We start from the raw sequence: 26,299 nt of genomic DNA, 5'->3' as shown, positions 1-26,299 counted from the left end.
GTTCTATCGTAGTAACCCCATAAAATATTTCACAGGGGGTGCAGAGTCAGGAGAGGCACCTTTTTCTCTTCAACGACATGCTGTTGGTGGCCAAGGCTCGTTCTGGTGGAAATTTCAAGCTGAAGGAAAAGGTGCGAGTTTCGGAAATGTGGCTGGCTCGCTGCATCGACGACGTTATCGAGGTTCAGAGGTCGGTAGAGACCTCCCTCGTACTCGGATGGCCCACCACAAACGTTGTTGCCACATTTGGGTAAGAATCTTACTTTTATTTTGGTTTATACGCTTGTTTTTGTGCATGAGAAAAAAATTCAAAATCAGGGGTTAAAATTTTAAGGTCCCTTTTTTACCACGCATTGAACAGTCTTTCCATTGTGTCTAAATAAATCATTTATCTTTTCTTCTTATTGTTGTTATAATACAAAAAAAATGGAAGGAGTGTTTTGTCAAACTTTCCTGAAAATGCAGAAGGACTGACAAAATATTATTTTAAGAACATGTTTTTCTCGAACTTTTATTTTCTTGTGCTTTTGCTTCTTCCTTTGTTAGCCTATGAAAACATGACACCATATGCTGCTTCCCCTTTTGGATTGGTTCATATTGGAAGCAAATTAGGGTTGTTATTCCCTCCCTAGTTATTATTCTTTGGACATTCAACATGGATGCAGTCGTGATGACCCGGTGGTCAACGATTGTGAAATCGCATCTCATGCTCATCCTCCGCTTCATTACAAAGAGGGCTAAAAAGACTGGATCTAGCGGCACCCCGCCTTTCATTCTCGACGTAATCTCTTCTTAGCAGCATCCCGAAACACCCACAAAACTTGGTAGACACGCACAATTATGGCAATCAGCCGCGCGGAACTCTTCTTCTCCACTGCCGCCACCGCGTTGATGGAATAGTTTTTTATTATCACATCGTAAAAAGGGAACTGAAAACGAAAGTCTAGACACAAAAGTGCAGCCTGTCTGGTCGTTTTGTACATATGTGTTCGTATAATCACGGCGAGGCAGTCGTGATTCACTTGTTACACTTGATTTCTGGCCGCTCACGATCTTGCGTGGTCACCTCCAACATTGCAGGAAAAAAATTTGATGTCATTTTTTCATTGGAATTTCTATCCTCTTCTTTTGGGGTGGATTCTTGTCATTTATTAACCCAACACAGAAATTGAATAGTTGAAATATTTCACAACATTTTAAAGCCGTTCTGCTGAAAACGGATCATCTACTGTATGACAGCCTCATGAATGTTATTGTTCCTTTAAGCTTCATCTCCTGTCAGCGGCGTCGGGTTTATGGCACACAGATGTGAGAATTTAAGTAGCAAGCCACCTCCACTTTAATGCTTGTGGAACTTTTTCTCTCCTCTTTCAGTCGTCAAAAAATTGACTCTCCAGCTAACATTTTTATACTAATTTTTCCATCTGGCGGGTTCCTATTTTAAAGCAGTTTTGACTGGCCTAACATAAAGGGTTCTTCTTGCTTCTTCTTCACCATTATTAGTCAATCGACTTAAAGTGAAAATTTCCTCATATTTTGTTTGCGTAAAAGTTGTAACGCAAGTGTTTGAGATTTCCCTCACGAAGCTCTTAAAATTGAATAATAAAGAAGTAAGATTTAGAGAGGTTAGAATGCTATCGTCAAAAACCTCAGCATTTCTCCCCGCATTTTTCTATAAAAGCAATTTTTGCCGCTGTTGTTGCTTTTAAGCTATTGATAACATTTCACCTCACTGAAGCTTTACCTTCTGTTTTCCAGTCCATGGATTTTTTTTAAATAATCAAATTAAAATCTTCCTTGAATTACGAAGCGTTGTAGGCGATGCTCAATATGATGTTTCAGTTGGTTATAATGGCTCCACATGTAATAGCATTTTCCAAAGGAAATTTTATCTCTGTTCAAATAAATTTTTCTTAATTTATAAAATACAAAAATTTACCACTCCTACACTTGCAAGTGATAAATTGTTTAATGTATGAAAATATTGACGCACATTTTAGTTCATACAAAATATGGTTGTTTTTAAACTGTTGCGGGTTTTTGATGGATCCATTTTTCATGAAGAGGCGATTTTTGAGGGGGGGAGGGAAAAACACAGCTATTGTTGTCAGAATTCCTTCCTTCTTTCCTACACAAAAGAGCTTTCCCAGCTGGTAAGCTGTTGCTGGAATTCCACGGGACCACAGTTTTATTTTTGGGTTTCCGGTCAATGATTTCGATTTTTTTTTTCGAATAAATCTGAACATCCTCCTCGTGTTTCATACGTTGTAGTGATGTAGTCATGGCTCAAAATGTTGATTAAGATGGTTCAAAAAGGTTCCACATGGATAGAAATTGTTTCCCAGGAAGATTTATGGCAACCTTCCCTTCAACTTTGGGGGTGGATGAAAAGAATAGGGAAGAAATAACAAGGGCCAGAACCTCCCTTTATGTAACTCCCCCTTCTCCTTGCAAGCTCAGCAGCAGCGGCGAGTGCGGAGTGAGGCAAACAAGCAGGCAGGCAGTTCACTCAGCTAGGTAGTTTTGTTGCTATCGCTGCTGAGTGCGGGTGTACGTTGCAAGTCGCAGTGCGCTTTAGTTCTTTTGGACCGCGTGTGGGTGTTTTTGCAAACTGCACAAATGACTGCTGGCTTAGTTTTAGCAAACTGTGATACTCCTAAATTTAAGAAGACCTTTTTGTCTTATTTTTGTGCGTTCGGTTCGAGTGAAACAGAACCGTGTAGGCCATCAAAATGGGTACAATCGAGCTTCGACTCGGATTCTACCTGCATTTACAATAGCAATAAGGGCAGCAGCATCAACAACAATAATTGCACCAACTACGATCGAAATTACCGCTTCAACAACAAATTCAAGCACCATCGCAAGCTTTATAATATAGAAGCCAAACTTGATATCCTTCTCAGGACCCAAGCGGCGCGTGATCTTTGGCTACAAAGACTGGGCGAGGTAATTGCTGCCGAGAGGGAGAAGGAACCCCGCACCACCAATATTCAGGTTGTCTACTATGACAACGCCACCAACATTGAATATGTAAGTACCAAAAATATTTTTCTTGACTCATTTCACCTTTCCTGAAGTCAAGAATTTTCCATATAATTTTTGTCATACTTATTTTTTGTGAGTCCGAACAGAATAACTTTGGCATTTTCTGTCAGTAGCTCGCTCACTCCTTGTTCCCTCCATCTTGAGTCACTGAACCTTTGCATAAATTAATATCAAAATATTTGCATGCCGTATTTGTACCGCATCAAGAGGCAGTTAGCCACAATGCTAATCCAATCGCGCGCCTCTCCGCCGAAAAACGTGAGATGAATGAACGTGCCGTTAATTTGCCAAATGCTAAATCGGTGATTGACAAGCATCGAGGGGCTTTTGATCGTGGGCGTCGCGACGAACGGTTCACGGCCCTTAATTGAAACTTCACTCCCGCAAACAATGGGCTAATTTCTGCCCACAATATCTGAACTGGGTCGCAATTTGAATTAATTCCACGCAAGCATTTTTGTTTTCCTGGTGCACTCGAAAATCCACTGGCGCCTTTCTGCTTCAATTGCCACCATTTAATTCGCATCTCTGAAAGCTCTCAAAGAAGACTGTGCACAATAAAGAGTGAGAAGCGGCGCTTAAACAGTCCGGTGAGTCACCAGACGTGGCGTCAACGGTACCGACTGTGTATTTTTGGAGCCTCTTTTGAGATGAAAAGAGAAAACCAGTACATTTTTATTATTTAAAAAATCGATTCGATTGAATGGAAAAGATTTAACACAAAAACACTTTCAAACGGTGTGCGCAATATCTTCTATAGATATATTTTCCCGCGTGCAACGACTCTAAGCAACTGACCTTTCTAACACCCACTCGACTCGATCCATTTATACGCTCGTCGCCTCGCAGTCACAAATCCTTAAAAGTTCATTCCTCTGCATTAATCGAGATTAATTCAACCATGCCGCAAAAAGATACGCGCTGCATTTATATGCGGAGAAATTTAATTTGCTCCCTTTGTCACCTCTCAATTAGCCCTTTCGTTTTGCTGAGAAAGAATATTGAGTATTAAAAGAGGCACTCCGTTTCCTGCCTGCATAACAAGGAAAAATACTGAGTAAGCATGCTATTCGTTCCTGCACGCGGATTTTACGCAAAGGAGGCAGGAAATACATGGCATTTTTGCCGGGTGGTCGGAGGATGAATAAGAATTGCATTGGGTGCCAGTTTCACTCGACCCATACTAACAGGCCTCTGCATTGTTCGCAAAAGTGCTAGCTCCACTTTAAGCTTGACGGCGTGGCAGTTTACATTAGCATTAAGAGGGAAATGCAATAAAAAAACCATCACCGTTTTGAAACTAATTCTCACACCACTTCTTAACAAGCTCTTGTGACAAATTCAATGAGGGAAAGGAGCTCGGATTTAAGTGGAGTGGCTAATCTATTAAAATCATTCGAGCGTGGATGACATAAGAGCAGCTAACAGTAATATTTAAGTAGACTCTCTTTTTCATTTTGGATTTAAAGGAAAATTCCTGAATGTCTCAAACGTCACTTAAAATATTGAGAGATGATATTATAATATGTTATGAAGTATCAATTTATCAGGAAGAGTCTAACACCTCCACATTAAGTATTTCAAACACTCTCTCTTGGTGTTTACAAATCAACAGTAAAATCAGGTGGCTGCAGTTAGGAAATGTTATTACAAAAACAAGCTACAAATTTTGAAACTACCATACATCATTTTGATGTAACCAAATAAACAGATTTTTCCCCCATTTTCAAAATCATTTGAGGAATGCGAATTGTTTTCAGGCTTTGACAGACATGCTTCCTTTATTTATTTTTTTTCTCTATTCATCTCTTTGAGTTGGGGCGCGTTACCGCCACTTCGACCCCCACCGAGTAAAGAGATAATTTAGCCCGTGGTAAATGCCACAAATTCCATATCCTTGGTCATTTGTTTATTTTAACGCGCTTGACAATTCGTGACCGGTCATCTCTCAAAGGTATTATGTACTTTTTGTCCCGACGCATAACGCCTATACAATTTTGCAGCAGGGCGTTACCTTTTTCCTCCAGCACAGTTTCCCGCCATTCCCTTATTTCTGCTTTAACGATATGCTGCTTGGTCACCTTTTTCTAAACGGAATGGTGTTGTGATTGCAGTGCAAGACATTCAGCGTAACACCCAACGAAACAGCCCGCTGCTGTATCAAATTGGCCCTCGAGCATTTGGAGATGCGTGGCTTGGACGCCGCACAGTTCCAACTGTGGGCTCGCACAGGTCGCGACGAGGCGCCGTACCCCCTGATCGGCCACGAAAGGCCGTTTTCCATCAAACTGAGCTGTCTGAGGGACGGACTAAGTACAGAGGAAGGATTTGATCTGGACCATTGCAACAACATTTATGGAACTGACCCTCTGACCAAGTGCCAGTTCATTTTGAGGTGAGTAAAAGTTTTTGTTAAAAATTGCTGTTGACAAACGCTTAAAAAATGGAAGCATAAATTTCGAAAACACATTGGCTGCTTTTCCTTATGAAAGTGATTTTTAAACCAATACTTTTTGTGATTTGTGACGCAAGATATACTCGCGTTAAAAATGAAAACAAATGGCTACTGCAACGATCTCCTAATAATTGTTTTACTATCTTTAATGTACAATATTTTATCATGTGAATCTGTAAACATCAGGCCATTTCTGTATAGTTTTTAACAACTAGTGGAAAAATTGATTAAATTCTCATGTTTTTAGAAATATTCGAAAGCCTATGGACTTCGCTACCAACAATGCTTGTGATAACAAGAACAAGTCAAAAAAGAATAGGAAATCACCCATGAAGATCAGGCAGGTGTTCCGTCGCTCCAAGGGCGGCGAGGACAGCACAGACAGCAGTTCGCCAGCGCCAGGGACACTCTTTGGACTTCCCTTGACCAGAGTGTGCATGGCTGATGGAAGCCCACCTGTTGCTGTAATGGTGGGTGTTTTCGCGTAGAAATCTCATTTTCCAGTTACAATAATCACAAACTGCTGCAGGCCATGCTCCAGCAAGTGTTCACCAAAGGACCCTTCACTCAAGGCATCTTCCGCAAGTCTGCAAATGCCAGAATGGTCCGAGAAACCAGAGAACAACTGGACGCTGGAGCCTCGCCTGCGGTGCTAGAGCACTTGCCTGTTCTAGCAACAGCAGGCTTGCTCAAGGACTTCTTCCGCTCCCTACCAGAGCCCTTGATGGCCGCAGCACTCTACAAAGACTGGCTGGAGGCTGTTGATGGACACCCTGAAGAGCCCGAGGCGGAAAAATTAGTCAGGATAAAAAGGTTTGCTAATTCTTAATATTTTCATCATTTTCTGATCCACAGCTCAATTAATTTGAACCTTAAGTAATAAAATGTAATTTAACTAAACATTCTTAGCATGTAAATAGTAGTGGAGCTTAATTTTAGAATTTGCAGAGTTGAGCTGAAAAAAATGTAATTTTGGGTGCTCATATTATTATTCAGTTTTAACTTTCTTGAAAAGAAAAATTATACTGAACTTCAATCTGTTTTCAGTGTTTTGGAGCGGCTTGCTCCTGTCAGTCAGTGCCTCTTGGCCCACTTCATTTGTGTCCTGCACCACATCGCCCGACGTTCAAGCCAGAATCTGATGACCCCGACAAACCTTGCTGTGTGTGTTGGGCCAAGTCTTCTGTGGGGACCTTCGCCTACCCCTGCAGCATCTCGTGCCATACCAGCGCTTGTTGAGCTGCTGATCTCCAGATGCGACACACTTATGGGCGCTGGCGTGATATCACTCATGGGAGAAGCCCCTGAGAGGGACCCAATGAGACAGGACAGTGGTGCTGAAGAATCGGACAGCTTGCATTGTAAGTTAATTTTGGTTTATTTTAAAGGCAGAAAATATGAATTATGAAATTACAAGTAATTTAAGATATTTTTTAATTTGCAACGTTTGATTAAATTAAATTTTTGCATTTTAGCTGGCGGAATGCGGCGAGATGACTCCTCAATTGACAGCCTGGAGAGGGAAGAACTCTTGGGACCATGCCCTCCCCCTCGAAAGGACAAGATGTCTCTAAGCAGAGACTCTGGACTGACAATGTCTGACTCACAGTTGTATACACCTGACGAAGAAGAATCTGGTTCAACCAGCTCAGGCCTGAGCGGCGAAACCAAGGGAGTGGCTGTGCCTCGAGGCGGAATCTACCGGCCGCCTCAGCAGCAGACAACCACTCCAAACTCAAGCCAGCCTCGCTACGAGCACGCCAAACTGACTGCGACCTTGTCGCACCCCCAGCAGCCCTTGGCGTCGGCCAACTACGTCCGAGTGTACGAGGGCTACGACGACCGGATCCGCATGACGGCTGACGACCAGAGCATCTATGGCCGTACCAAGCAGCCTAACAACCCCAATTTCCAGCGACAGGACTGGTTCCGGCAACGGTCGCACCTCAAGCGACTCAACAGCGGCTCCAAGCAGGGTAGTCAGAATTCGTCTAGTTCAAGCAGCTCGTCTTCCAGCTCTTCGGGCGGTGGGTGCAGCCAGGAGCTGCGCCGCAGCGCCTCAGAGGAGTCGCTGCTCAACTCGTACGGCAACGGCGGCACCAGCAAGCGGCCGGCGCTGCACAGCAAGGGCCGCGCACCCCCTCCCCCAACCACCCCACCGAGCAGGAGAAAGATCCAGCAACAGCAGCAGCGTTTCAACCCGCACTACTCACTGTCCAGATCTAAGTCAGCGCACCACTTGTGCTCGCCCGAGGAGCAGCAAATGGACCAAATGAACCAGTCTTTCTCCTCCAACAACACCCATACCTCCACGCCCAAGGTGGCCGTTCGCAAAAGTAGCCAGCCGCAGCCTGAGGCGATCGTCGACTGGACCAGGTCGCAGTCCACGCCGCACATTGCCGCCCCCGCGGACGAGATGGAACGCTCTTACGACTCGAGCACTCTGTCAGACGACGATTCGACGCCGCACGTGTCTCGGTCCAACTCGCGAGGCAAGGACTGCCCGTCTGCCTGGGAGAACAGCTTTTCTATCCCCTCCGGCTATGACCTCGGTCTCAGTCTGTCCACTTCGGCCAACGCCAGCGTTCGACGGGACATGGTGGTCCGGGCAGCTCCTGTGATAGCGACCGACAGTGACCAGGAGAGTGTGCCTCCTCTGCCTCCCAAGCAGAGGCGGTCGCCCACCGACGGCAAGTTGCGACACCTACCCCCTGTGCACGTCAACGTCGAAGCCACTAGCAAAAAGATCAGGCCCGCTTCCTTCCACCCCGGAGACGAACCCTTGTACCAGTCACCCAGGACGAGGAAGCCCGCTGCTCCTCTGGAGGAAGAGGAAGAGCAGCAGCATAAGAGCCCAGAAAGGAGAGGTAGACTGAGGAGAAGGGATTCGGGAGCCTGCCAAAGGTCCAAGTCTCTGCCTCCGGCCGACAACAAGGAGAATGAGGAGGAATCTCGGCTAAACAAAACCACCGTGGACTGCAGGCGAGACTCGTCGCCTGCCAGGAACGGAGAAGTCAGTTGGAGTGTGTCCCAACTGCGCTCTCTCTTCGGCGAGACACGGCCGCCGCCCTACAGGCCACCGCCCCGCGTGGCGGCCCCCATTCCCAGTCACAGAGCTCCTATCACCGCGTTCCACTTGGGCAACAGCAAGTCAGAGTTGCAGGTGGCTCGACTGCTGAACAGAAGAAGGCAGCAGCAGCAACAACAGCCGCAGCCGCAGCCACAAAAAGTTGTCCGAGCCAACTCTGCGGACAGTACTTCTGAAGAAGAGTCGTATGTGTAGCGAGCGGAGACAGGGAAAAAACTGAATAAGAAATCATAAGTGAGTCATCAAGTACAACTGCCATATTCAAATAGGAACAGTGAATGTGTTGTCAAATATAATAGACATTGCTAAAATTAACCCATGCATTTATTTGCCAAACCCGTTCTGCAATCGAAACACAGTAAATATATTAGACTAGGATATTTATAGATAACTCTATTGTTAAGAGTAAACCATTTTCTGCATAAGTAAAATGCATTTATCTCAGGGCCATAATAATAATAAGCGCTATATGTATATTATGTTAATCAATTTTATTTCCCCTTGTTGACATCCAGTTACCATCAGCAATGTAGAAATTATTGATTCGATGATTCGGTCTACTAACAAGAAACCTATCAATTTAAGGTAAATTATATAGCTTAAATAAACTAAATTGAAAGGTTCTGACTGGTTAATTTTTTAATGATTGAAGAAACTCGTGTAAGAAATTACCAGTGTGACTGTTTTCTGCAATGATATGAACAAGCGCGTTGTACTTTTTATATCTTATGTACATTAAAAACAATTATGGTATACATATTAACAATGGTCTCTTAATTAATACACTCCTATTTTTTCCTCAACTCTGAACTAATTTGCATGAAAATTAAAGGCAAGTGTATAAGCTATAGGCACAAAATTGTGACATTGCACTGTAATTAATATTAAATTCATAGTTTTCAATAATAGAGAAATATGTATCGTAATAATTGCTAATTAGATCAGAACAATCAAAGAAAAAATTAATTCATTAATTCTCCTCTGATCTTCCTAAAATTATGTTGAAAATTTTGTATATTTATCAACATAATTCCTTTTCTAATAATTTTTGTAACAGTGGAGAAGAGATCAATGGTCCACTTACCTCTTAATTTTATCTTTAACATGCAAAGTAAATCTTAACTCAACAGAAGGCATAATTTATGAATAAAAGCTATTCGTTTGTGTAAATTTTGCTACCAACACTTTATTTAAATTCACGAAAAGATTTTATATGGAGAAAACGACAGATTGAATCTACCTGATCGGATGTTAACATTGTGCCAGAAGCCAAAAGAAAATGAGTCTTTGTCCATGATATCCGTGTACAAACGGCCGTCAAGGTGATCCATCTCGTGTTGGATTACTCTAGCCGACCACCCTTTGGCATCCCACTCCACTTTCTTTCCATTTTCGTTTAACCCTGAGGAGAAAACAAAATGTCATAAATCTATAATATTTGAATCATGAAGAGAGACTACCTGTTAGTTTCACTGAGTAAAATCTAGGCACATCTGCGGAAAACCCTTTGATACTCTCGCAAGCTTCAGGAAATCTGATTTTATTTGGAGAGGTTACTTTCATAGCTGGGTTTATGAAAACCTGCAAGATACAACAGTTGGTGAATGGAAATATCTTTATTTTTGACAAACAAGAATAATGATCTACCTTGAATGGAATTGTTTCCATTTCTCTAATTTTCAATGTCTTCTCGTCAAAGGTTTTGAGCGCATCTTCTGAGAAATGAAACACAACTATACGAAGAGGAATCCCAACCTGAGGAGCAGCAAGTCCAATCGCCTTGTAACTTTTCAAAGACGACTCCATGGTTTTAATGATCTGGAAAATGAATTTTCATTAACCTTCCACGTTTCATGGTTGGTTTATTTAATATATTTTTACCTTCTTAATTTTGGCTGAGCCAATTTCCTCCACATTCACTGGACTAGCTTTCCCTCTCAGCACAGGGTCACCAATTTGGCAGATGTGTGAGTATGGCGGTTTTGGAGGTGGTGGTTTCCAGAAGTCCTGGTACATCTGCCGGAATTTATTGAAGGTTAGAACACCTCTCTTGGACATGATTTGTGGACCGCCCGGAGAGCAATATGTTCCAGGTGACACCCTGCTTTGCATAGTTGAAGCGATGCATCCTAAACACAAAAGTAAATTATGTTTTAAACTTTGCAAACTTAGCCATAGAAATAATTTGATCGTACATATTTTTTTACAAATCATTTTATAAATTGAACAACTTACCTGCCCTTCTTAACATGACTGACCTATGCATCGCAAACAGGGTAGAAAGCTTCATTAATACATAAACTAATTAAAATTTCCAATGTGGTGAAGAGTTAGAAATTTAATGCGAACGGTGAAACTAAAACACAATTTTTTAGCAGATTTATGAGAGTGCAAAATAAAAACAATAATCACATGTTGTGGTGTGGCCTAGTGGGCGTAACTTTCACATAGTAGTGCCTCGGAACTGGAGAGGGGATCACAGAATTTTGAGCGCGCAATCGAAACGCAAATGGTGCGAAATTAGTGCGAATACTACTGCGACTATTTCCATGATTACGTCTATTACCTAGATTTCTTCAATTATTATTGTTTTTGTTTTCCTCTCCTCAAATTGCAAATTGGGAGTCCTACGGCTCCTGAGCACAAATGCTTTGCATCCCGGAAAGGGGCTGTGTGGGGGTTGTGTGTGGTGTTTTGACTCTGCTCCACGTGTCGGGATCACTCCCACATGGATGAATTTCACTAAGCAATAAAAAATACCAAAAATTCGAATCCCTGGAGTCAATTTTAATTATATTTAGAATGCTTGTGCAAGCGGCAGTGAGACTTGAATAATTATAAGACGTCGCAAAAATATCATTTTTTGCCTCGTTGATGGCTGAGCGTTAATAGCGGTCACAAATTCTCATTATGAAATTCATTAAAATCATTATTAAACATAAACAATTGTTTCCGTCATTTTACCTTGCATAATTCACTTTTTAGTAATATATCACTTAACAATTAGTTAATAGGATAAGTATTTTTTATATTTTAAAAGTACAATAATAAGAAGCCTTTATGAGCAAAGGTGTAATAAACTGGTTATAGTCTTTGAAACATTGTGAAAATTTCGAAAATTTGGTAAATTTTAAGTGGCATAATATTACGTATGAATTGAAACGATTATTTTTCAAATTTTATGTAATTTAACTAGAATTTATTTTGTCCAATGTTAATCATAAAAAGGTTGCCTCACAAAATAAAATTTCAAAACCTAAATTGAATTGAATCACAAAAATATAATTTATTTAGTGTTCAATATATTACGTCAGTATTTTGGGTTGCTGTGATATTGTATTGTAAAAACGGTAACATCAATTAAAAAAGTGGGTCACAGACGAGTTCAGTCAATTATCCTGCTCAATTCTCACCAAACTCATTTTTACAGGTCCAGCCTCCAGCCGGTACTCATTTACGAATATTTTAAGAAATAGTTCCTGATGCTTAATTTCACGTTATGTCTTTTCCAAATAATAACAATAAAATTAAATCGCAATATCTGAGAGTTTATTAGAAATGGAAATAAATGGAAAAATGCAGAGGGCAGGGAGGGTATCAAAGATTGGGAAGATTCAGTAAGAATTTAACGAATTTGAATTAGTTGTTGAAACTTCATAAGTCTATGAACTCGCTTATCAATACTAATATCTAAAATCTATTTTATTTGGCAACTGGATAACAGGCACAACATAATAATTAATAATAATGTCGATGCATATAATATCCCCTCTGTATGTACATAGTTCTGCTTGTCACTTTCTGAATATTGTTCATGAATATTTTCAATACATTCTGGCTGGGTTATTTTTGGAAAAGATTTTAACCACATAAAAACTAAAAACAAATAACTTAAAATGGAAATTCCCGAAATAAAGCTAATTTTTCACTTTTTAGTTTCCAAGAAGTGATAGGAAATAATTATTTTTACTTTGTAGGATTATTTAAATTTAAAAGGTTTTTACACATTTTATAATTAGTTTTAAGAAATAAAAATCAAAACCATGGATGATTATGACGCGAACACCGCTGAAGCTACTGTCGCTGAGTTAACGCGCCCTCTGCTGCCGAAGAGCGCAACCGTTGGGCTGACGTTGTACGATTCTCTTGACCGCCCGCAGAGGGCAGCAAGTGTCAAAATACCCAGTTGCCTGTGCAGTGAGTGTGATGTGGTGGTGTGCGTCTAAAATTCGGATTTAATTGTCAATGTTGAGAGGTAAGCAAAACAAAAAACCGCCCTACAGCATCCGAAAGGGGTGTGTAAACTGTTGGCAAAACGCGGCGCCGGTCGGGGACCATGGGGCGTCGGCTGCGGCGCCGACGGCGGCGGGCCCGTTCTTTTCCGTTAGCTGACGGCCATGATGATCCAAGATAAACCACTGAGCGGGCTCTGCACCGCAACGACAACGGCCTTTTCGCCTTTTTTTATTGTCGGCGCACGATTGACCGGCTTGTTGCTTGTTCGGCACGAGCGTCTCGTGCTCTGCCGAGCTGCTGCCGCCGACGACCCGCGGCGCCCTTGCCGCCGACGCGAACGAGCCAACTCCGCCCTCGCTTCCTGGAACCCGATCGCATTTTTGTCGCCAGTCTCGTACGCAAATCGAGCCCTTCCAACGTCTGTCAGCGTACGTGGACAACGTGCCGACGGCCGCGTTCGCTCGGGGTACCGAATTCCTGGCATCCCGGCCCCTTGTCGCTTAAATTTATTATTTACTGTCACCACAGGCACGGCGAAACGCCCACTCAACATTTTAGCGGCTTCGTTAATTAAACGCTAATTATGCCTGTTTTGATTGCGAATTACTGCCGAGAGAGATAGTCGGCCGAACGACATGTGGACATCGGACGGTGACGTCACGCCAGAAAGCATCGCAGCTGCACGCCCTATTTTTTGGCGCCCGAAACTGGTCTTGCCAGCTCTCGTGTGCGCTTCCCCCTCGCGAGTGACTTTTTTTCTTTTTTCGTGACTTACCCGCTTTGCTGAGCAACATAAAATTCCCAAACCCAATCAGGCTGACGTTTGTTTGGTTATCAACGCCACGTGAATCACCTCTTTGCATGAGGAATTACTCTTGAATTTTGCTCCCAATAATTAGTAACATTGTTCCGCGTCAACCAGTGAAAATAGGAAAATATTTTCTGTTGAGCCGGAAATTCGTTTCGATAAAAAATATTATTTGGTTCTAAAAATTTCCCTAAACAAGGATTTGAAAACTTACTCAAGCAACCAACAAATTTTTCAAATTAATGTGACGTTGGGTGTGGCAAAACAAAGTTATCAATTCAACTCACAATCAGATAAAATTTTAAGTTATCATAGCCTTCAGGGAAAATTATGAAAATGATCATCTTTAAAACGGAAATAAGCCCCTCCCCAAAACTAAATTAAATTTGGAGGTAGTATTTTTTTAATTGAAAAAAATGCATCTCAGTGGAGTGGTTGAAAATCGTATCAGCTGTTTAAAATTTTTGTTCCGTCAATCTGATAGGTTAAATATCGAAAATAAAAACGCTAGCTATAGTGTTTGAATACATAATGCAGTGCAGTGCAATGAAAATTTTATTTTCAAGCTTTTGCCTGTCTTGCAGTACAATTTTTCGTTAATTTGCCGGTTAATATTTGACTTATTTAGAAAAATATAGTTCATCGTGCTAGGGATAGGATAACAAATCTTAAAAAGCAGAGATTCCTAGAGGAAACGAAAATTTTAAGTTAACGCTGGGAAAATTATCGATGAATTTTGGTGTACGGAGTTGATAAAAATCAAACGATGATGACAAAATGCACCCTGTCTGGCTTCTTCGCGCAGATATAAAAGCCTGGTTTCTTCAAGGAAGCCTCGTCATCATCAGTCGAGTCATTGAAAACAAAAATACCTTCTCGGCTTTACTATAAATTGCAGCGCTAAGAAGCAGCTCATTGCCTCGTTTGAAACCGCATCCAGGCAGCAGCAGCACATGGGGTGTCGGTTGGCACGCAGGAGGCAACTCACGTGAAATAAAGAAAGAAAATATCCATTTCAAACGGCGTGCCAGCCTCCCTGGCACTGGCATCGGCTGCCTCGCCTATCCAATTTCCTGCGAATCTGGTCTCTTTGTCCGCGTGCTAATTAAATCAGGCCAGGCCGAACGGCGAGTGCGCCGTTGGGGTTGTTTGCTAATTGCAGCTCATTATTTGCATGGGAACGGCTGGCGGGCCGATCGGTTATCGACTCTCTTCCGTTGCGCTCCTTGCTCCTTGCCGCGCTGAGTCTGCAAGTAAGTAGTCTGACCCCGGCGGGCCACCCTTGATGGATGTGTCTGAGGTCGTTGGCCAAATTTTTTCGCCCTCTCCCCCGACCTCATTCATTCGTAATTGATTTCAGTTGCATCGTGTTGCTCTTATTTTGGGGAGAAAATCTTAAAAAAATCATACACATTGGGAGGTAATTTTAAAATAATCTGCTTCTAGGAGTGATGTTGTTGTATAATACGTGGTTTTGGCAAGTGGCGACAACAATATCGCAGTGCTTAAATTTACATTACTTTCCATGGGGTTGTTGCTCTCGGGACGCGTTTTATTTTGGGCCAGCGCCAGGTATGTGCGAGGTAAAAATTTTCAAGTGGCAGAAAAGTGTACAGTGTTGTAAATAGTTAAGGTTTGACCGTCTTGTTCATTACCCCTGTGAACATCATTATAGTACAATTGACCTAGTTTGAATGATTTATTTGATGTTCGTCTTAATTGATAGTGTAACTTACTATTTTATTGCTCCCAGTGAAACTATTGATTCAAGTGAATCGTTTTCGAAGATTTTTGTGCCCTTAATTTCAGCGTAGAGGAATTTTACACCATTCATTTTCACTTTCACTTACCTGTACAACAAACAGTAAGGGCGCTAAATATACAAGACGTGCGGTGTTGGCACGACTCGGCCTGCCGGCTTTTGAGCGATTCGAGTGTGCAAACCGCATTCCTCCGCCCTTTCTCTAACTCACGCTCAGCTGCCTTTTCTTCGACACCGTTCGAGCGTTTCGATCGTTTTCAAAATAAATTTCAACCCTTGCTCCGGCACGGGAAAAGTGCCAATGAAAAAAGACGTAATAAAAGACGCGTCGCGTTTTCCTCTGGAGAAACGGCTCGGTCGTAAATTCGCCGACCTGACCGATGAGTACCACCCTCCTGCCCTGCTCCGGTGCTCCGCGGGGACGTATTTTGCCAACTCCTTCTCCTGCATTACTCCCCGTCCTAAACAGCTAGGTTCTCTCTTTCTGTCTTTTTGCACGAGAAGAAGTGAATTGATTTTCCACTGCGCTGGACGGACATCTCGTCATTCCTATGAGGAGGCGCACGCCGCTATGAATTATTTATTGCCCTGCCTTTGCATTTGCACACAGATGAGCACGTTCAAATTTTCATCCTTTTGGATGACATTCAGGCTGAGTGAAATTGTATTATTTTCTTGACGAGCAGATGGGCGGAGTGAAGACAAAAGCGGCCAGTTGGTGTCATCCTTCGAACTGATTTGATATTCGACTTGACTGGCTGTCAAAGTTCGCTCAGAAATTTTATTAACGTTTGACGAGAGAGCGCAAAATCTTGTCTTAAACGGTCTTGTTTATTTTGATTATTTTACAATCATTTTATGCTCTGTATATTTTAACATTCCACAGTTTGGCTCAATAGCTCCTCAGCGCGTTGGTGTTTGTTAATCTCCTTAAATTGTAAATAACTAGCGCCCTAAAATAGCTTTTAAGTCTTGATGAAATATTCAAGTAGATATTATCTGCTTTGGCTCCTTCGTTTTCTAATCCTTTCTGGATTGTGAAGAAGCACTAGTTTCGAGCACCGACATTCCTTAAAAATATGGTATTAAATACAGTTTTTAATATCATTAAATGAACGCAACGAGTGTACAAAACGACGGCCCCTTCCATCTCAAGGCACTTAAATCGAAAATGCTCAAAACATCCGCTGCACCGATAAATCTGTCAAAAATCATTGTTGTTTTTACAGCGAGGGAAGCATGTCAGGAATGCACGCCTGTACCCATCTGTCCTTTGAGGTCGAGCTTTTCATATAATCTGGCTTTTGGGAGTCGCGCTGCACATCTCTCACAGCGGCGCGCAGTGCCATAAAACGGGCCCATTCTCACGGGCGGCCATTGTGCGCCGAGGACCGAATTCAATGAAATTTCCACGTCGTAATCCGGTTAATTTGCGGCTTCCCCCGACGTCCCCGACTCGTCGCATTTTCGAAATTAACTTTTCATTTTTTTCCGCTGCGCTGTTCACCGACCGATTCGACCGACGCAGCAAGCAAGCATGCCGTTTCACAAATTGGTTCTTAATTGCCTTCCGCCCAAATTTGTGCTGACTTTCCTCTTTTTCGCGTGCTATCTGCTTTTACGACGTGTGTATCATTGCTGCGGTGCTCCGCGAGACGAAGATTGCCGCCGTGATTTATTTATCGGCCTCTCATGGTAATATACAACACTAAAGAAATAAACTCTGAAAGAGCTGTGTTTGTCTTCTTTGCTTTTTTATTTGAAAGCACTTCCATTACTAGGCAATGTTTGTTTATTTGCCCCCGGAGAGGATTTCGAGTGATAAACTAACAAGATGAAAATTAATTTTTCAGTCATAATTCCATCCGAAAAATGGAATAAATTCCTCCATCCTAGATAAACAAAAAATCTCATTCGACAGCGCAAGTCAGCTCCCTGTTTACGCAAACACCAAAGCCAACGCCCGCTCCCTAAAAGTGGAGTGTCCGCTCTGTTACCTCACAAAAGGGACACCTCTTCCCTGCCCTGAAGTAGAGCGTGTGCGATTTTTCCATGCGAGAGGCAGGGGTGCCTCCCTCGCGCGCGCGACCTGGCGAAAACAAAAGGCCTCATTTCAATATTAACGTCAGAAGCGGGAGGGCGTGTCCCTGCTAGTGCACCTGTTTGTTCATAATTTCCGTTGCATTCTGGCTCGATTTATCAGCGAAAAAGGTGAAAACATCACGTTCGTTTATTACTCACACACACTTTAGCATTTCTACGCGAAGCCACAAAGCTGACTTTCGCGAGCTTGTTAAAGCAGATTAGCCAAGAGACGTTAAACGTGGCAATAATAGTCTTCGGTGGCATTTTACAATTGTAAAATGACGCCGAAGACTATTCTATTGATAGAATTCTAGAGCGACAGAATCACGAGTGTGATGTTCGTTAGTCTTCGCCGAATATTTCTTAACCATTGAAGGTAAGTAAGACGAAAAGCCAAAACTCCGTCTGCAGAAACATTAAAAACCTAACTCTCCATCATGAATCGGCAAGTGTTGCACAGAAAATGCTATTATTCGGGCACCAATCCACCAATTGATTGATCGCTTATCAATGAAATTTAAATTATAGAATCAAAAAAAGATTGTCTGTTTTCCAGTGAAATTCGTCAATTGAGTTCATATCCATTCAATTGTAAGCTGGTTCCATTAAAAATTAATTTTAACTGTCAAACTAATTAAAACTGCTGAGATGCAGTCAACGTTCCGCTAACGACACTATGCTAATAAGATTATAATTATTATCTCTGACTCCTCCACTATTTTTAACTGTAAATTTCATCGTAACATATTCAAATGTGACTCATCCTTACTGAACTCGTCCTCGCGACTGTCTACATATTTTTTCCTAGCAAGCTGCACGGCATGCACTTTGCATGCGACAAACAACTCAGTTTGACACATGTTAAAGCGGTTCAGCACGCTGCTTGTAATTCTGTGCAACGCGATTCTGCAAGTCAGATTAGATCGCCGCTTTCGTTAGCGAGCAAAGCGATGAATATTGCAGCCGGCGATTTACCTTCTGCGATGGATGCATCCTATCGCATTGGCAAACACGCAAGGGCAAACGAGGAAGCGGACGAATCCACTCGTCTACTACAACAACACACCTTGTTGAGCCCCCTACGTTTTCTGTGGATTTACACGAAAAATCCATTACTTCAGTTGAGGGCGTCGAGAAAGAGAGTGATCTCGCCTCAAGAAAATGGAAAACAGCATAACAATGAAACTAATTTTCCTTGCAGAGAAGAAAATTTTTGTCTGGAAATTCTCGATCATAATGTATAGTGGTGTTGCTTTATATTGCTGTGAATGAATATTTTAACTAACCGCTTAAAATGAACTGTAGAAATAGTGAAACTAAAAAATTAATTTTAACTTTAAGTCAGAATTTTGTATCGCAACGGAGGAAATATTTGCCCCTTCTAATTTTAGTTGACCAATGCTAAATATCTTACACTCTACACACAGGGTTAAACATCAGAGCTCGCTTGCAATGAATTTAAATTGTTGTCACTTCCTTGCTGCTCTAACTGCATGAACTGTCTGTGGTGCAGTTTTCAAAATTAAAATGTTTCGCTGGCTTCTTTTTTCCTCTTTCAACGCTCAAGCTTAAAACTCCTAACAAACACACGCCCTCATATCTATCTCGCATTTCGCAACGTTGGTTCTATAGACAAAACCCTTTCTTGTCTAATTACATGCGCTGCAAGCCCGTTTCGTCCTTGGATGCTGGTATCAATTTATCCTGGCTGGGAGTCGCCCGTCGGCTCGGTCGCTGACTCATTGCCGCTCATCTCTGATCGCCCATGGTCGGCGGCTGTGCGGATGGATGTGGGTGTGCATACAGAAAAACTGGCAGATATAATTCGCATAATAATGCGTGTACTTGCGTTCGACATACATACTTACGTACGCACTTCCATAGCATGCATTAATTATACTCGACGTCTCTTTCGTGACCCGCGAACGCACACTTGTGAAGCGCATAATTAAAATCCAGAGGGCTCTTCACATGTTCACCACCGCATTTTAATTTACCTCTAACGAGGTCGCACCACCTCGATCCTCGACGGCAGCAATTCCACAATTTGTTCTAGGTACTCCTCACTTCAGCTCGAGTGGGTGCTTTGTTTTCAACCGATTTCGTTTAAAAAAATCCTGCCATCTAGAGTCAGGAACGGATCATGCAGTTAAAACATGTCTGTTGAATTTTCACCAATCTCCAAATCCGAGGTTTTTCATCCAGCTAAATGAAATCTTTTTTATTGTTACTGTCGTTAAAGTTTAATTAGCTTTCAGTGGCAATATCTACTGATTTTCAAGAACCACTCTGTAATTATCAGCAGATCCTAAATATTCATAATGAAGTGACGTTTAGTAACTTAAGAAAACAAATCCACAGTATCAGTCAAACTGTTAACCTTGGGAGTGAAATCTTATGAAAACAAACATTCCTCTGTACAGATCAACAGTGTCCACAAGTACACAAATACTTAACTACATCGATTAAAGCGTTTTTGTCGACGCACACACGGTGTCGTAAGATGATCAGCTCAGAACGCACTCTAGCATGCCGCAACTTGCGTGTTCAGCCTCGACCGACCGGAGGAAAATTTCCATTACGGTATTTGGGACGTGCGCCCCGCGGCCACCGCTGCCGCCACTGAAACACATTCGACCTGCAGTGCAATTAACTGTCGGGAGCGAAATAAATATTTACTTAGTCAGGGCTCAGGTCGTTCCTTGCGCGTCGGAAACCTTCCGCTTGGCTGAGCAGGCGGACGGATATTCGCGAGAAACTGACCTGCGTTTGGAATAATTTATTGCGAGCACACGGTTCGAGGAGGAGAATCAGACCAGCGCCTTTTATTGCACACGTGCACTTTGCGAGAGGCACTTTCCTGACGTCACCGTCTGTCGGTCTGTTTGTTTCGTTCAGAGCAGGGGTTGAGGGCGATGAGATGAACAACGCTTCTGTTTGACGTTTGACCTCAGATGCTTGATTTGCGGTGTTATAACTGCTTTGCTCCTCAACCTCATCCCGTTAATACAATAAACGAATCAACTGACTGACGACTGCTCACTCTCGAGCACGGGAGCACGTCCAGTCAAAACTTACCAATTCCTTCCTAGTTTTTTTTTCGGTGAAAGAGTGCGGGGTTGTGATGAAAATATTCTGATTTAATTACCAATTCGAAAAATTAATTACAAGCAGGTTGTTGATTGGAGTGAACGAATTTAAACTGCTCTTGAGTATCGATTCACTCCCACAAGACATGGCAGTGAGCAAGCGGGAGGAACAAGTCGGCTGATGTCTCGTCTCGCATGCCAGAATAGGCTGCTTTTAACTCCGGCGAATAGTCCATTCATCCGTAACAAGGCTCATTTGCGTCTCGCCTGAGTTGTTGATCAAAGGCAAGAAGTAGCGTGACTCGCTGTTAAGTAGCATTTAACACTCGATTGTGTGGCGCGAGTAGCAAGGCGAACCCCGGCCCGGGACCCTGTGGTAGCCAAACTCACCAAACGTTTGCCAATCGTTACATTCGCACGCGTGATAAGATAACCGCCGAATCAACACAACTAGTGTTCCTCCGAGCAGAACCCCGTGACGCCATTCTCATGTGTGTCTCTCTTTTGTGTTCCAGGGGCTGTTGTTAGTTACACAGAGCTGCCACTAACACTCAGCAGCTATGGGCAAGCTGCTTTCCAAGATCTTTGGCAACAAAGAAATGCGAATCCTGATGCTCGGCCTGGACGCTGCCGGCAAAACCAGTATCCTTTTCACCCGAGTGCTTTTAAAAATGATTTGTGTTGCTTCATAGTTATCTGTTCAATACTCTGATTGTCGTTTCCGTGTCATAATGGTTATCTAGTTTTTGGGTCCTTAAGTGTAAGTGGTTTAGAATTGTTGCAACAGACTGCAGGAGAATCCAGAAAAACTAATTAAGTGTAATTTCCGGTAGTTTTACAAGTGAAAATGTGTCCTTAACAAGTTTCAGTTTAATAATATTTATGTATACCAAAAAAATTTTGAATGGCCGCCCATCTGAAAATTTGTGTTCATGTTGTTGAGCTTAAAAATAAATTTCATAATATGAAACTATTTACATATTATGTAAGATTTTCAATAAAGACATAAACAAACAATACTAAACAATAATATATTTTTAGCTGGATGGTTATTATTTGTAATTGTGCACAGATAGCTTCTATGACATGTCGTTAGGTTAGTGGTGCAGCGGTCTGATCCCCCCACTGATTAACTCGTGGAGTGCATAATGATAATGAAAATTTTATATGACCTCAATAACGAATAATTTCCTCTCTGTCAGTCGGCGTTAAATCAAACATGACGTTTGATCTGCCCCTTCTCATCCGCAGTCAGAGCTTGATTCCTTAACTAGATTTCAGCTATTTTGTACAAACTTAAGCTGGGTCAGTCTGTGACAACAATACCCACGGTTGGCTTCAACGTCGAGACAGTCACCTATAAAAACGTCAAGTTCAATGTCTGGGTGAGTAGTTTCAAGATTCAGCTATCTGCTAGAGACTTACCCTCTTTCTGCTTGCAGGATGTGGGCGGACAAGACAAAATTCGGCCCCTTTGGCGCCACTACTACACGGGCACGCAAGGACTTATTTTCGTGGTCGACTGCGCGGACAGAGATCGCATCGACGAAGCCAGACAAGAGTTGCACAGGATCATCAATGACAGGGAAATGAGAGATGCCATCATATTAATATTTGCCAACAAGCAAGATCTACCAGATGGTATGTGTGTTAACTAACAAACGCATGTTTACTTAGTCTTCCTTGCTCTGAAAGTGACCTCTTTCAAGCAGCACTTACCTTGTTAAACACAGAACATAATTTGAATCCAAAAAAGCAGTCGGCTGCTTCAGGCGTTTAAGATTTATAATAAAATTGTTCTACTTTGCGGCACCTGTCTCATATTATAATTAAAAAAAACTTATGCAAGAAGGATGAGACTAACAATAAGATTGAATTTATCAAAATACAAATTTTTCTTTTTGAGTTTAGTTTTGAAATAAATATTTGAGAACCTTAAATCAAGATTCAGCACAAAAAATAGCCAAAACGGATCAAGACAAAATAAATACCAGCACGAAAATCATAGGTTATGCAAATTGTTTTATATTCGGTAAACTGATTGAATGGTGGTTTTATGAGTAAATAGACGGTACAATTTTTTTATTCATTGGAAATCATCCATCTTTCTTGCAATCAATCTTTTTTATGGGTTGGGAGGTAACAACCTTGAGAGACATTGGCTGTGAGGGAAAAATTTTAAATGTCATGAGTAAACTATGAGAATTTATAAAAATAGACTCAAATCCGCATCATCAATTTTAGTTTGCACAGGACAATTTTTTACCAATAACTTACAACTTCAACTTGTTTTGAGCTTCAAATATTTATACCGTTTTTTCGATAAATGTAGAACAATCGTTTTTAGTGGCTTTCACCTCTTTTCTTCCCCAAAACTATAATCTGAAAATCTATATAGTCCAATCATCGGTGGAAAAAGGTCCTAAACTCATGTTAAGCATCCTTACGATTAAAATTCCTTATCAATTTTCTAAATCCTTGTGATAAGTAATAAAACTAACCTATTGGTTTGGATATCAGAAATGAGTGGCAATCAGCTGATTTATATCTCTGTTTGCAGCCATGAAACCATACGAGATACAAGAGAAGCTTGGCCTGACAAGGATACGTGACCGAAATTGGTATGTGCAGCCGTCGTGTGCCACCACTGGTGATGGACTCTACGAAGGTCTGACTTGGCTCACTTCGAACCACAAATTATGAGAAGGGACCTAATCCCCACTTGAGTAACGGAGCACTGCAAAGTTGGGTGTTGTCGGCGCTCCTTGGCGTTTGCCAGCGTCTGCCAGCTCTCTTCCGACTTCCCTCGCGTGTCTGAGGATCACCGGCAACACCCGCAAGTGGGGATTATCAGGCTCTCGTGTTTGTTTGATGAAAAAAGTCTGCAAATCGAAACGGACTCTGAAAAAGGAGCGAGTTTGTCCAGAACTCTTGTGGTTTACTTGGCGTGCGTGTGAAATGTCGGAAAAATTGGCGCGAGTGCATCAGTGAGAGATTTTAAGATTTCATGTAATTATCACAAAAATAAATTAGGCAAACGCGTAAAAAGTGTACAGTTTAATAACTAGCTTTATAATGCAAGATATAAGCGAATGTGAGTTTTGTTAGCTTCTTAGTTAACAAGTCCAGCAAAAGAAAAGCTTTAGAAAGCAAACATTATTCTAGATTTTCACATTCTAAAAATGAAGAGAAAAATTAGACAAGCAGCTCCAGTGACATTGCCAAAACTTATGAAAAAGGGCTGCGGAACTTCGACACTAAAATTAATCAAACTTATGCAGTCTAACGCTGATCCCACATTTTGTTTAGAAAAGTATACTCAAATTTATCTCTATGATACTTTTTTGTCCACACCATCAACTGTAATTGAAAAAGACAGATTTTTATGGAAACGTGGCTTTTTTGTACTGAAAAAGTTTATTTCTGAAATTAAATGCAAATGCATCTGTATTCTAAGTACTTACTTTATGTTTCCTTTTCCTTTCAGTGATATTTCATTTTTTTAAGAATTGAAAAATGGCATGCACATATTCCAGACTTGCAAAAAATATTGATTAATAATATTATGTCAACAAGGTTGTCTGCAGCCATGGGTAAAGACAAAGTGGGTAACCCTACTTTATAATTCAATGCAATGCAATCCGATGAATGAGAATTAGAAATAATTTAAAATTCAAAGATTGGTTTTCCGGTTTTAAACATTCCATATTAGTTACGGGTGGATAGTAAAAACTTTTTGAACAAAATGTGGCGATCTGTTAGATTTGAGTGGCTCACGCTCACAATTTTGATTTTATTGCCAATTTCTTGTTGAAACTGCACATCATGTCAATAGACTTGCAAAATTCTCCTCCCTCTTGCCCTAACAGATCTTCTCCGCCAAGTCCTAACTCGCTCTATCTCCAAATGTTTCTAAATTGTTTAAAAGGTGTCACTTTTACTGTTACAGCCTACAGAACTACTTGTTACTTTCCATTGCTAATGATGTGATAGCTAAAGTATTATTAATGTGACAGAAAGAGTAATAGCTTTGACGATGAAATTACATGTGTACGTCGTTGTGTAACTAATGCTTCACTAATTAACTAATTGATGATGAACTATAGTAAAAAAGAAGTTGTGATTTCCCGAAAGCAATGATCGAAGTTGAGAGTAACCATGAATCTTTCATTTAAATTGATCACGGCAATATGGAAGCAGAGATTTTGAGCTAAGTGCAAATTGCGAGCCAAGCAAGCTTACTCATCAGTGAATCATTCACACATTCAGTCTTTCTGGCTATCTTTTCACCACAGTTTAACTCTGCGCAGTGGAAGTGTAATGTCTGCAGTTGATTTTCTTGGCCTATTGGAAAATTATTGTTTGGTTGGAGATTGTTGTTGAAAGGTTAAAAATCCACACACCCCGCAGGGGTTTGCTATTCCAATTGACATATTTATAAAAATAAACAATATTTCATTTTTTAATGAACTTGTACTTTTCTTTCACCGATAAAATCTTGAGCGTAAAAATAGACGAGCAAAATTATTCAGAATCCAAATAACGTGCTTACTTTTGGAAATTATTATTTTTTATATTAATACAGGCATGTAGAGCTGACATTCATATTTAATTTTTTCACATTAAATAACATTATATGTCATTAAAACAAAATATAAATTCACACCGCAGGTAATGCAGTTTGAAACTTAACATATCGATGACGCATGTTCGTTTTCTCTCAATTCCAGTTTCACACTTATTAATCCCTTTACTCGTTTTTCATTAATTGGTGCATACATAGAGTGGTATCCAGTTGCAGAAATGAAAACTTCAAGGGTGACACATTGCTCATACAAATGTCATGATAAGCCATCAATTCCCGACAGGCAACCCTTTCACCTACAACTTTCCACCATATTCTGCTTAGACTCGGGACACTTGGGGTCAAGCCAGTTTCTGCTTCATTGAGAGGCAAGTGAAACTTCTTAGCACGTATTTCATACGATGCATGCACTGGAAGGAAGAAAGAGAGATATGGGTGCGGCAAATTTGAGTTTCTACTTTTTGAAAGCTTATTTATGGAATTATATTAAACTTCAATTCTTTACTGCTCATGTCAGTGCTTACAAAGCAGAGTTTTTAAGGAACACGTGGCTTACACGTAATAATATTCTTGATAGACAACATGTGGTCATTTCGTAAAAAACATCAGTTGCTAAATATCGTCTTGGTCCAAAAAAGACTATTCTACAAGAAGTTCCTTTGAAGTAATAATTTTAATCCATATTATGAAAGAAAGGGAATTAACCCTCATTGCAAAAAACTTCTTTTTTTCACCGACAAGTTTCGGCGTCTTAGTATGGGTTTAATAATTTGGATCAACTATAATCTTGAGTATTTACATCTTAACTAACAATAAGAATGATTTTAATATTCATACTTTATGATTGAAAAACATTTCTTAATCCTATTTTACTTAACTAAGGTGTTAAAACTGGACAGTAAATATCTTATAAGTCAAGATACTACTTTAAAGGCAATTTATTAAAACGTTAAAATTTAAAGTATTGATACAGCTATATTAATGAGTTCATATATATGAACTCATGGTTCTGTTTTAACGTGTGATTTTTATTTACATTCGCTGGCCAGCGACGGTAGCGACCGATTTCCTTGACGAGTAATTATAATCCACTTTTATGTGAACACGAACGCTGCGATGGCATAATAAATTCTCGCGGCGACT

General features: G+C 41.1%; 3 protein-coding genes across 9 annotated transcripts in view; 2 read left to right on the top strand and 1 right to left on the bottom strand.

Moving 5' to 3' along the window:
* Positions 1–9,357, top strand: part of LOC135940030 (rho GTPase-activating protein 20-like) — a 185,486-nt gene extending 176,129 nt beyond the window's left edge. For all 6 annotated transcript variants that reach the window (XM_065484670.1, XM_065484672.1, XM_065484673.1 and 3 more), the window contains 7 exons: positions 36–250; positions 2,907–3,033; positions 5,163–5,443; positions 5,751–5,973; positions 6,033–6,316; positions 6,551–6,864; positions 6,979–9,357. In XM_065484670.1, the coding sequence (XP_065340742.1) occupies positions 36–250; positions 2,907–3,033; positions 5,163–5,443; positions 5,751–5,973; positions 6,033–6,316; positions 6,551–6,864; positions 6,979–8,786 (3,252 nt within the window). In that variant the 3' untranslated portion in view covers positions 8,787–9,357. The remainder of the gene's footprint in view (positions 1–35; positions 251–2,906; positions 3,034–5,162; positions 5,444–5,750; positions 5,974–6,032; positions 6,317–6,550; positions 6,865–6,978) is intronic.
* Positions 9,358–9,751: 394 nt separating this feature from the next.
* LOC135940031 (peptide deformylase, mitochondrial-like) lies at positions 9,752–11,032 on the bottom strand. Of its 2 annotated transcripts, none has more exons than XM_065484677.1 (5): positions 10,827–11,032; positions 10,473–10,720; positions 10,239–10,409; positions 10,052–10,172; positions 9,752–9,993 (listed from the first exon to the last, which is right to left on the bottom strand). In XM_065484677.1, exons 1-5 carry the CDS (start codon positions 10,879–10,881, stop codon positions 9,788–9,790), a joined length of 801 nt encoding a protein of 266 aa, XP_065340749.1. In that variant the 5' UTR covers positions 10,882–11,032; the 3' UTR covers positions 9,752–9,787. The 2 variants fall into 2 exon arrangements, with proteins under 2 accessions (XP_065340749.1, XP_065340750.1); XM_065484678.1 differs by having other exon boundaries at positions 10,831–11,032.
* A 1,655-nt stretch (positions 11,033–12,687) lies between these two features.
* On the top strand, positions 12,688–25,041 carry Arf51F (ADP-ribosylation factor 6). Its single transcript, XM_065483422.1, has 5 exons — positions 12,688–12,846; positions 21,087–21,213; positions 21,853–21,956; positions 22,014–22,212; positions 23,132–25,041. Exons 2-5 carry the CDS (start codon positions 21,132–21,134, stop codon positions 23,272–23,274), a joined length of 528 nt encoding a protein of 175 aa, XP_065339494.1. The 5' UTR covers positions 12,688–12,846; positions 21,087–21,131; the 3' UTR covers positions 23,275–25,041.
* The last annotated feature ends 1,258 nt before the right edge of the window (positions 25,042–26,299 follow it).

This window comes from Cloeon dipterum, chromosome 3 (assembly GCF_949628265.1).
Source record: "Cloeon dipterum chromosome 3, ieCloDipt1.1, whole genome shotgun sequence".
NCBI lineage: Eukaryota > Metazoa > Arthropoda > Insecta > Ephemeroptera > Baetidae > Cloeon > Cloeon dipterum.
This window is presented reverse-complemented; position numbering and strand designations above follow the sequence as displayed.